A 12,465-nucleotide genomic window follows, 5' to 3' on the forward strand; every position below is an offset into this window, starting at 1 on the left:
GGGTTGGGGTCCCCAGTTCAAATATGATTATTTTGGGGGGTTGTGGCCTGAAAAGGTTGAGAACCACTGCTGTAAGTAACAGGATAGGTGCACTGCATGGGATATCTGCACACCTCAATGTAAAATTGGCTATTTTTTTTTCCAAAATGTAAAATAAAGTATACATGATTAGAACATTCTTAAACATTCGACAATTAAGGTCTAATATTTCTATAATTGCTACAAATTGCTACAAAACCTGTATAGCAGTCATTTTGGGGTATAAACAAGAAGTTGAAGGATAAAACTACTAATGATGATAATAACTGATAATGATGATGATGTTCACATCATGTAAAACATTTTAAATTGTTGTGCCTCTAGAAGGCAGAGGAAAACAGAAAGGTCTTTAGTTGTGTTTTAAAATAAGAGTGGCAGCATGCAGACCTAATTAAACAATATTGTCTTTATATTATATCTTCCACAATCCACAAACCAAAATCTACATTGGATGGAAATACGTACAATAATGAATTCATTTTCTTATATAACTTTGGACTGATATGCACATATTACCTTGCAAATAAAAAAGGGAGCTATGAGCTATATATATAGGCATTATGTATGACATATATGCAAAAAGTCAAATACATATTAGCTATATATGTAGGCATATATGTAGGCATTTATGACATATATGCAAATATATGAGCCTGATTGTGGCATATATGTGAACATATATGAGCTACATATAAGACATATATTCCCTATATATCAACATATATGCACATATATGAACCTGATTGTGGCATATATGTTAACATATATGAGCTATATATGAGACATATATTCCCTATATATCAACATATATGCACATATATGAACCTGATTGTGGCATATATGTTAACATATATGAGCTATATATGAGACATATATTCCCTATATATTAACATATATGCACATATATGAACCTGAATATGACATATATGCAGCATATATTCTGCATATACCTGCCATATATTGGCATATATGTTCATATATTTCCTTTCCGTGTGGGATTATAAACACATTTTCTTTTACAATGGTGGCTGGGAAAGTGACAGGCCAATGTACTAGCAACTGTAACCACAGAGGGGTGTGCAGATAAGTCCAAACTTAAAGCATTTGCAGTGTCCAGAACATGCTTTTTTACATCCACATCGTGTCAGCTTCTGGCATAATTTGGCAAACAGGACTGCACAAGAGTGACTGGCCCCATATATTTCCTGCTTGGAATGCACTTCAATTGCATTCACTTCCTTGTAGGAACTACTTCTATGAAGTTCTATCGTACATGAGTACTATGAACTCCTCAATGACTTGCATATGTTTATCATTTATTGCAACAGGTGTTGAACCTAATTTGGAGAAGTTGTTTGCCATGCTGACCTTTTTCCCTTCCCATGGAAGGACGAAACTGTGTGGCATCCCCTGAATGCATGAAAGAAGCAAAGACCTGATGACTTTGATTCAATAGCTGATGAAATTTCATGAACGGGATCCATCTGAGATCCTTACCTCCTTCCAAAGGCAATCCACAGCTAATTCAAGCCAAGTCTTTGAACAAGTGAAACTGTTATGTCAACAATGTCAGTATCTGAGGCAGAGCTGCAGAGGATAGCATCTGACACATCATGATTCGCAGCTCAGATACTGACGTTGTTGTCATAGCAGTTGCACTTGTTCATATTAAGTAAGTCTGAGACTTATTGTCAGTATCAGCTGAGAACGCGGTGTATTGCAGAGGGGGAGTGCCACACTCACCGTACCTACTCATACACTGATCCTGATCGAACCCATGACCATGTGATCCGAAGGTGAAAGCTCTACCGACTGAGCTACCCAGACACAAAGACTTGGCTTGAAAAAGCTGTCGAAGGACCTCAGATGGATCCCCCTTCATGAAAATGCATCAGCTATTGGATCAAAGTCATCAGGTCTTTGCTTCTTTCATGTGTTCAGCAGATGCCATACAGTTTTGTCCCTCCACGGAAAGAGAAAAAGGTCAGCACCTGTTTGAGAAAATATCCCCTATATATATCTAAGTTTTTGTATTTATTGGTGAACATATTGAAAAGTCTGTTGCCCTAGGTCATTAAAAAGCTACCAAATCACTTTAAAATGTGCTATAAATTGATTCTGTGTATGGTAATTAATACAAATACATGTGCTACAAGCTCATGTGAATGTACATTTATGCAAAGTTTGCGCTTGTATCACCAAGTGCACTATCGTGTATTGAAAACGGCATATTTCCGCCTTACTATTGGGAAAAAAAAACATAAAACACGTCAATGGCACTGGATGAGTTAAGTGTTCTTCTACCTTGTGTTTCAGAGACGGATCCATTGTTGTATCCATCCAACCAGACTGTGGGGGCTTCAGGTGAGTCCTCTATTTTATAGATTAAATTATATTCACATTTTTATAATCAGTGTTGTGTGTCTGTGTATGTGCGCGCATTTGTGCCCTTGCGTGCATGCACTTGCGTTTGCGTCTGTGTGCATGCATGCATGTGTGTGTAGCGAGCATGTGCATGTGTGTGTGTGTGTGTGTGTGTGTGTGTGTGTGTGTGTGTGTGTGTGTGTGTGTGTGTGTGTGCATGTGTGTGTTGAGTACATGTCTGCATGCACTTAAAGTTTGACTGTGTGTACTGTAAGACTGTAACTTATTTGATTATACCGTTAAAAAAAATCATTAATGCAGGAAATGTAGATATTGTATACAGTATATAATAGTTAACATTATGTGTAACATATCTGAAACCTTTTCTCCATATAGTGGCTATAGATCTGCATGATGCTCAGGATTTAGGTAAGTATAACATTTATGATGTACTTGTAGTAGATGCTGTAGCAGAGTTCCACTGCATGTAATCAAGTAGGCATACTCCTTTTCTCTTTTTTCTGTTATTTTGTCTTGCACCAGCTAGTACTGGATGTGCATTGAATCCTATTGATTCCCGTATCCTGAGTCGGGAACAGCCCTATACTGTATATACACGTTTGTTATAAATACACACAATACAAGTGCAAATCAATACACACGATTTTAGTCAAACATTAAAGGTTCTATGACATTCATTTTCACTTTTTTTATTTTGTATGTTTTTTGGGGGGGTTTATGACCTCAATTACACCCCAAAAAATGTTTGAACATTCAGTGGATTTTCTGTGGTCTGGGGTTTTCTGAATAATTAGGCTGAAAAGTAATCTGAGCTTGGCCCTTGGGCAGTGAAGTCACAGGCCATTAATCCCGCCCACTCTCCTCCTCGCCCCTCCCCTCTCCTCCCCTATCCTTTCCTTTGGGGGGGGGGGGGGGGGCAGAGCAGAGGCAGGATTGACAGGCAATATCCCTCAACAGCGACACCCGCAGGCAAAGATTTATTTTTTCATTGCAGTTGAAAAGGCTTTAGAAATGTGAGAGAAAAACACCTGCCATGGATCAATGAAGTGGATTTATTTGTTAAAACTTTTTATACACGTTTGAAGGACCATGACAAAGACTTTTAATGTGTGGTAAAACTGAACGTCATGAAACCTTTAAGTGTTCTTCTACCTTGTGTTTCAGAGACGGATCCATTGTTGAATCCATCCAACCAGACTGTGGGGTCTTCAGGTGAGTCTCCTGTTTTATAGATGAAATTATATTCACATTTTAATAATCAGTGGTGTGTGTCTGTGACTGTGCGCAGATGTGTGCCCGTGCGTGCATGCACAGCACTCTTTAAAACAAAGCATTGCATTGTGGGTTTGCCTACTTTAGAAGCCGCAAGGGAGCCGGGCATGGCACGCGGTAAATGTGACCAAAATATTACTTTGAACCTATTCATACCTTGATATTCTTTGCCTCTCTCCAAACACTCCTGCAACGTCTGTTAACAGACAGATACTATCGATCTCATTGCTTTTGCCCAACTTCTCAGTATGCTGGATAATGGTATTCAGTTTGGTTCCCGGTCGAGCCGCACGGAGAGACCCACCTTTCCCTGTGCAGCCTCTTTCTCCAGCTTCTTCTTTACAATGCCTTTGTTGTAAAGAACCCCTGTCATGTGATTATTAAGTTGATATGTGTCTTGGTGTGTTGGACAAATGTGGAGACATTACAAGAGGAAGGCGTGATTTGTTCCATCTAAAACATATGCCAGTTTGTTGACTATTCATATTATTATGTGTAGGAACCAACAACTAGTAGTCTATATCAAATTCCAAAAACTAACACTAATATCTCGGTAACTGAGTGGTGCAAAGTCTTTCTATTTTAAAACAGAATGTTCAGAAACATGTTTCAATATATTTCACCCACAGAGCCAACTCACTTGGTTGATCAACACTGGGTTGAGAGAGTGGTCAATCCTATCCTGGATCTGCTCAGCCATGATGTGAAGTCTAAGCCCACCATTAAGATGATGGAAATCCTGCATTCTGGAATAGCCAAATTTATTGAGGAACAGTTTCTTCCTGATAATCTGAAGTAATTAAGTAATTGTTTTTTTTTTTACTTAAGTTATTTTTTCTTTTCTTTTTACATTATAGTGCAAGAGAATGCACCTTTTCAAGCCAGTGATCTACTGTCTAATTTCTTTGGGAAAAGGAGACAGAAGTGAGACTCCAGTTGGGCGATCCTAAGGTCCCAACCTGGAGATTAATAATGAGCAGTTTTTTTAACCACAAAGAACTGTTTAACAAATACATGTACACTGCAAGATATATAGTAACTATATTACCCAATTACCATTATCTATAGGGTAATAGGCCTGTGGCACTTTTTTAACATCCAAACTATGAAGAGAATTAAGCTGAGATGTTAACATCCTCTGTTTGTACCAGGAATCCACCATGTTCAACACAACAACAAGAATGTATCAGTGAAACTCTGGAGAAGCTGGATGACAAGAAGTTTCAGGTCTTCAAGTTGTATCTTCAACAGCCTGATAACCTTGAAGGTCTCCAGCCGCTCCCAAAGAGCCTTCTGGAGAGAACTGACAGCATGGACACTGCCAATCTGATCGTGAAGACTTACCACAGTGAGGGAGATCAGATTGTGAAAAATGTTCTGGAGAAGATTGAACAGAATGCAGACAAAGCATCTCTGGAAGGTACGGTGAACTGGGAAATTCTTACACAGCAGGTGAATTCATAATTGCTATTGAAACTTGTAGGAACCACATCAGTGGTTCCCAACCTTTTTTCCTTGTAGCCCCCTGTTCTTAAATCTGATAATTTGAGACACCCACACGCAACATGCACACACACACACACGCACGCACGCACACACACACACACACACACACACACACACACACACACACACACACACACACACACACACACACACATTGATTGTAAAACTCCCTGACATTTTAACAATCATCAAAGAAAGAAAAAAAAAACCCAGATTAAAGACTGGTCTGGTGGTCTTTGAGATGAGCTGTGATCTGTCTCTTTGTTTTCCTCTGCAGGTCTTGAGGTTGTAAACCCACCGTCTGTGAACGACAGCAAGAAAGAGAAAGGTAAGTGTTTTTGCATTTCTGTACTGTTAACTATGACAGAGACAGTGTGTGTGTGTGTGTGTGTGTGTGTGTGTGTGTGTGTGTGTGTGTGTGTGTGTGTGTGTGTGTGTGTGTGTGTGTGTGTGTGTGTGTGTGTGTGTGTGTGTGAGAGAGAGAGAGAGAGAGCGAGAGAAACAGACAGACAAACAGACAGACGAGAGAGAGAGAGAGAGTGAGAGACAGAGACAGAGACAGAGACAGAGACAGAGACAGAGACAGAGATTGGATGAACAAATTAGTGTACATCCTCTTATTTTATATCCTCACCAGGTAAACAGGACGATAAGACAGCAGGTAAGTGTGCGCACGTGTGTGTGTGAGTGATAGAGAGAGAGAGAGAGTGTGTGTGTGTGTGTGTGTGTGTGTGTGTGTGTGTGTGTGTGTGTGTGTGTGTGTGTGTGTGTGTGTGTGCTCTACACCATTTAAACAATCACATGATAACAGCCTATTGTCTGTAAGTTGAGAAAAATAGACTTGAGCTAGAAAAAACAATAATCTGCTAGCGTATAGAAAGCAGATGCACTCTGTGTGCCGTGAATAGTAAAACTAACTGCAATTATTTACAGTGACCTCCTAAAAATAAAATAAAATAGATGGGCTGTGATCTGTCTCTTTGTTTTCCTCTGCAGGTCCTGAGGGTGAAAACCCACCGTCTGGGAGCGACAGCGAGAAAGAGAAAGGTAAGTGTTTCTGCATTTCTTTATTGTTAACTGTGAAAGACACATATTGCTGGGATGGTGTCTGGGTGAAGAGGTACAAAACTCAAAACAAGGTGAAGGGGCGGTTGACAACCATAACAATTTAGGAGACGGGGCAAATGTGAAAAAGTAGACTCTGTGTGTGTGCGTGTTTTCGTGACATTTTGCTATTGTTCCTTATTTGTTTCCATGCTGAACAGACTGTGAAAAAACATTAAGATTATACTTTATTGTCCCGTCTGGGACAATAAAGTATAATCTATGATCTTATTGATCATTGCAGGAAACAGTCAACAAATAATTGTGCAGACTTTATCTTTATGCTGATCTTCTGTTTGTCCTGCACCTGTACTACTACAGTGGATGTGCATGCTTGTTTCTCATGACATTTTATCACATGACTCTGTTCTTCTCCACAACCAGGTTCCAAACTGAAGAAACTGAAAGGTGAACATTCATACATGATCAGTTGTTGAGAGTTACTGCATTCTCTCACACACACAGACACAGACACACACATACACACACACACACACACACACACACACACACACACACACACACACACACACACACACACACACACACACACACACACACACACACACACACACCCATCATCATGATGTATGGTCATCTTGATTCTCCATACATCTGGCGAGTTCACCAGTCATTTCTGCATCTTTTTTTATTGCGTAGGTGTGTGATGCCCTCATGATCGATGCCAGTGTGTTGGTTCTCACAGCACTAGTTGGCTGACTGCGAGCTTCCAATGTCTGTAGCAGTGACCGGCCAGCCTCATTCTCCTGGCTGCTATTTTCTCAGTCACTCTTAGCAGCCCCTCATACAGATGCTTGTTTGTTCTGGTTTAGTATTGCACGCAAGCATCCTGGTGTAGCACCCATCCATGGACTTCTGTACGGCAGGCTTCAGATTACAGCATTCAGATACATACAGGAAAACACACTACAGTCGCAGAGAAGAAGCTGAGCTGATATATAGGGGGAAGTTGGACTTCCACACACTGGCCATCCCATTCAAAGCCCTCCATACAAGCGCTTTCACCTAAAGGTCTTGCTCTGTGGAGTTGACCCTTCTTTTTTCTTTTGTGTATCATCATCAGATGTCCAGCTCAATTTCTTACAGCCACGCCCTCGTCTCAGGTCCCACATCACCTGAGACACACACGCACACGCGCACACACACACACACACACACACACACACACACACACACACACACACATATACGCGTCACATCACAACATCTGTGAGCTTGTAGACTGGCTAGCTTTGCTATTTTTGAAACTTTTTGATAAAAGAAAGCTGCGGGCCCTGGACCGCAGGTTGGGAAAACATATCTAATTAAAATTCCAAAAACTGACATAGGTCTACACAAACACACTAATTGAGGGGAATAATGTCTATCTTTTTTAAAACATAGAATGTTCAGAAACCTGTTTAAATATGTTCAACCCACAGAGTCTCACCCATAACATAATTGTCATTCCCCAGCTTCAGCGTGTCACTTTGTGGACCAACACCAGGATGACCTGGTTCAGAGAGTGAAGATGGTCGCACCCATCCTGGATCTGCTCCTTGCTGAGGGTGTCATCACCCATGAGGACTACAGTAATGTGATGTTTAAAACCACCACTATGGAGAAGATGGAGGAACTCTATAAACTCCTGGATTCCTCCAGTGAGCCAAAAGCCAAACGAATTTTCTACAAAGGTCTTCAGGAACATGAGCAGTTTCTTCTTGAGGATCTGAAGTAATTATCTTTTAAAATATTTTTTAGGTCCAACATTGTAGTACTGTACATTGTAGTGTAGAACATCTACCTTTTCAAACCAGGATGCTTTCAGTGTTATTATGTCGTATTCTCATATACTGTATCTCCTTTCCGAGAACACCACACTTTAATTCCAGTGTATTCCTCATTTTCTCAGATATAGATTGTCATTATTTCATTATTATGTATTATGTCTTAGTTACCCCATCATTGTTTTGAAACAGTTTTAATTCATAGTGTTTAAACAACATCACTATTTTAATGTGGAAAAGGAGACCGACGTGAGACCAGACCAGAGGGAAAAGTACTGCCTTTCTGTACTCGAGTAGAAGTACAATTACTTGTGTAAAAAAACTACTTTAGTAAAAGTAGAAGTACTCATTCAAATAATTACTCAAGTAAAAGTAAAAAAGTACAGGCTCTGAAATGTACTTTAAGAGTAAAAGTAAAAAGTATTTTTACCGGATGTTCCTGTGCAAAGCCAATTGTAACCTCAGTCATATAATTTGAAGGCTATTAAAGATCCCCACCAAACACACGTCTTAAAACTGGCCCAGGGTTTCCAAACAAACTGTGATGTGATGAATCAAGTAGACCCACCTCTTGAAATCAATACAGCAGTGGTTCTCAACCTTTTTGACTGAGTACCACCTCAGAAAATGTGTCTCTCCAAGTAGGCTACCACCATTATGACTGATGTTAGCTTCATGACAGCTGATGTCATAACAGCTTGTTTAAACAGAAACTAACTTCCTCTAAAAACGCCAACGGAGGATTTCAAAATAAAGCCACTTGTAATGATTAGTCACCCCTATTTTTATTTTTTAGTTTACTTACAGGAAGTAGATAGACATTTGTAGGCTAACAGTGGTTTATAGCGTCATAAGTGATGCTATAAATAAAATGTTGGAATTTTGTTTGGTTTGACCACAAAAATACAGCTGTTTGAACAAATACATGTAGAGTTTACACTGTAGGATATACAACAATAATACCCAATGATCATTATCTAGGCGTTAATAGGCTTGTGGTACGTTTTTAACACCCAAATACCCAAATAAGGAGATACGGTGTTCCTACATACAATAAGGTCAAACTGAAGAGGTCCTTTGTCCATCAGACGACACTGAGGCTTAATCAGGATTTATAGGCCAAGGGTAGGCTGAGAGGTGGACATTGCTCTTGTCTTTGTATGTCTTTATGTATGTATTTTGTATTGTGTTTTGTTTTTCTTGTGTCATGTCAAATGTGTGAACTGTTTATTGTTGCATACATGGCTGCTGGGTCGCAAGACAAATTTCAGTGTGAACTGACAATAAAGTATTATCGTATATCGTACTTAATTTAGAAAGCAAAGCTCAGATGTTGCAGTAACATCCTCTGTTTGTCCCAGGAATCCATCCTGTTGGACACATATCATTGACACTCTGAAGGAGCTGGGGCAAGATGAGTTCAGGGACTTCAAGTCGCATCTTCAACAGTCTAATAACCTAACTGAAGGTCTCCAGCCGCTCCCAGAGAGCCTTCTGGAGAAAACTGACCGGATGGATACTGCCAATCTGATCGTGAAGACTTACCCCAGTAATGTAGATCAGATCGTGATCAATGTTCTGGAGAAGATCAACAGGAATGATCTAGTTCAGAGGTTTCTACCCAAAGGTAAAGTGAAGATAGAGGCATGTTTAGCTACATAAAACACACATTTCCGTAAAGAGTACTAACTAGTGGTAGTGTGTTTTTAAGAAAATGCTAAATGACAGAAAATCTAATCTGGTGTAAATTGGCGTGGCCTATATGGGCCGTTGCATCCTGATCCAAGGAATCCAGGGATTCTTTTTTCTTTGTTTTCTTTTTTGTATGACCTACAAGAGTTATTGGCCAAAACAAAAAGGGGCCTGGTATAGCGCCACGATGAGGCTGACTTGAAAAAGTGTTATTGAAAGTTTGTATTCAGTACATACTGATTAACATGGGAAATATTGAAAGCAGATTCACTTTGTGTGCAGTGAATAGTGCAGTGGAATGTCCTCCTAAACAGAGAATAAAAGAAAAAAAGAAAATCATGGATTAAACACTGGTCTGGTGGTCTTTATGATGAGCTGTGATCTGTCTCTTTGTTTTCCTCTGCAGGCCCTGAGGGTGAAAACCCACCATCTGGGAGCGGCAACAAGAAAGAGAAAGGTACGTTGTTCTGCATTTCTGTACTGTTATCTGTGAAAGACACAGATTGCTGGGGTGGCGTCTGGGTGGTGTGGAGGTACAACACTTAAAACAAGGTGAACTGGGGGGTGTTGGCAACCATTGAAATGTAAGTGGATGATGAGGGAAAATGCAGAAAGCAAGACTGTGTGTGTTTGTGTGTGTGTGTGTGTGTGTGTGTGTGTGTGTGTGTGTGTGTGTGTGTGTGTGTGTGTGTGTGTGTGTGTGTGTGTGTGTGTGTGTGTGTGTGTGTGTGTGTGCGCGCGCGCGTGCGCGTGCGTGCGTGTTTGTGCGTGCGAGCACGTGTTCTACACCAGGGGTTCCCAACCTTTCTGTTACCACGGACCAGCTGACAGTTCATAACATTTTCGCGGCCCCGGTTTGGTGCCCCCCGGGACTGTTTTGTCAACGGGGGGAGGCATCAATCGTATCAAAACACAAGTTGACTGACAGTCAATGACACATGACTGGCTGCTATTTATATATTATTATATCACTACATAATGTTATATCATTGACCTAAATGGCGATATATCAACAAGGACAGGGGTGATTAAAAAGGGATATGTCTGTATCAGAAATGACTTTGGACAGGTGGAAAACATTAGTTCAACTCAAACTCTATGGTTGAACTTGCAGAGTGACGCATTACTTTACCTGAGTTACATCTTCTGATAGATGTACTTGTTGTTGACATGAAATAATAATCCTGTTTTCGTGTTTAATTAGCGCGATCGATCATCACCGTGACAAAATTGTCTACAGCTTGTAGCGACGGTGCACGTCAACACACGTTGAAACAAAGGCAAAGATAAAGATAGCACGGATTCAACAGTGATTCACTACAGGAAGTAGCACGGACAAAGCTGTTTATAAACCTCAGTGACATCACTGACTAATCCTTGGTATCTTCATGTGACCGACTCAACTTTTCTCTGCTCTGTGGAAAATCTTGGCGACGCAAGGTTATAGATTCACGACGGGGAAAACTTGGACTTCCCGGCCGCGTTCCCGCCGACCGGACCGGTGGTTGGGAACCCCTGTTCTACACCATACGAGCAATCCCATGACAACTGTCTATTGTATGGAATGTATTGAAAGTGTATTCAGTACATATTGATCAACATGGTAACATATTTAAAGCAGATACACTCCTGTGCAGTTTGTAGTAAAACTCCCTGACATTTTTCACAACCGCCAAGAGGGGGGGGGGGGGAAGAAAGGAGAAAAAAACATAGATTAAACACTGATCGTATGGTCTTTAAGATGAGCTGTGATCAATCTCTTTGTTCTCCTCTGCAGGTCCTGAGGTTGTAAACCCACCGTCTGTGAGGGGCAGCGAGAAAGGTAATTGTTTCTGCATTTCTTTACTGTTAACTACTGTATGACAGTGTGTGTGTGTGTGTGTGTGTGTGTGTGTGTGTGTGTGTGTGTGTGTGTGTGTGTGTGTGTGTGTGTGTGTGTGAGAGAGCGAGAAAGAGAGACAGACAGACAGACAGACAGACAGAGAAGAACAAGAGAGAGAGAGAGTGATTGGATGACAAAATAGTGTTCATCCTCTTTATTTATATCCCACCAGGTGAACAGGACGATAAGCCAGCAGGTAAGTGTTTGCGCACGCACGTGCGTGTGTGCGTATGTGAGTGATAGAGAAAGAGAGAGAGAGTGTGTTTCTGTGTGTGTGTGTGTGTGTGTGTGGGTCGGTGGCTGGGTGTGTGCACGTGCATGCGTGCGTGCGTGCGTGCATACATGCGTGCGTGCGTGCATACATGCGTGTGTGCGTGTGTGTGCTCTACACCACTTAAACAATCACATGATAACTGTCTATTGTATGGAAGTTGAGGAAAAAAAGAGGAAAAATAGACTTGAGCTGGAAAAAAATATGATTGACTGCAACCCTGTTGCTCTGCTTGAATTCAGTACATACAGTATTGTATAACATGGGAATGTATTGAAAGTGTGTGTTCAGTGCCTATTGATTTTGGAGCCTATTGAAAGCAGATGCACTGTGTGCAGTGAATAGTAAAACTACCTAATAAAATTAAACAAATGGATTTAACGCTGGACTGGTGGTCTTTAAGATGAGCTGTGATCTGTCTTTGTTTTCCTCTGCAGGTCCTGAGGGTGAAAACCCACCGTCTGGGAGTGACAGGGAGAAAGGTATGTGTTTCTGCATTTCTTTATTGTTAACTGTGAAATACACAG

The 12,465-nt window shown here is 40.7% G+C and overlaps 1 protein-coding gene across 1 annotated transcript in view; it reads left to right on the forward strand.

The window, feature by feature from the left end:
* The window catches only part of LOC311035482 (uncharacterized protein), an 87,771-nt gene that overhangs the window by 65,351 nt on the left and 9,955 nt on the right, over positions 1–12,465 (forward strand). Inside the window, exons 16-30 of the mRNA XM_084043720.1 lie at positions 2,356–2,403; positions 2,800–2,832; positions 3,589–3,636; positions 4,326–4,491; positions 4,848–5,116; positions 5,480–5,530; positions 5,840–5,863; positions 6,199–6,249; positions 6,691–6,714; positions 7,782–8,040; positions 9,455–9,720; positions 10,192–10,242; positions 11,563–11,607; positions 11,840–11,863; positions 12,376–12,420. Of these exons, the coding sequence (XP_083899846.1) occupies positions 2,356–2,403; positions 2,800–2,832; positions 3,589–3,636; positions 4,326–4,491; positions 4,848–5,116; positions 5,480–5,530; positions 5,840–5,863; positions 6,199–6,249; positions 6,691–6,714; positions 7,782–8,040; positions 9,455–9,720; positions 10,192–10,242; positions 11,563–11,607; positions 11,840–11,863; positions 12,376–12,420 (1,404 nt within the window). The remainder of the gene's footprint in view (positions 1–2,355; positions 2,404–2,799; positions 2,833–3,588; positions 3,637–4,325; positions 4,492–4,847; positions 5,117–5,479; positions 5,531–5,839; positions 5,864–6,198; positions 6,250–6,690; positions 6,715–7,781; positions 8,041–9,454; positions 9,721–10,191; positions 10,243–11,562; positions 11,608–11,839; positions 11,864–12,375; positions 12,421–12,465) is intronic.

The sequence above is a fragment of the Gymnoscopelus microlampas genome, assembly GCF_963454915.1.
Source record: "Gymnoscopelus microlampas genome assembly, chromosome: 19".
NCBI lineage: Eukaryota > Metazoa > Chordata > Actinopteri > Myctophiformes > Myctophidae > Gymnoscopelus > Gymnoscopelus microlampas.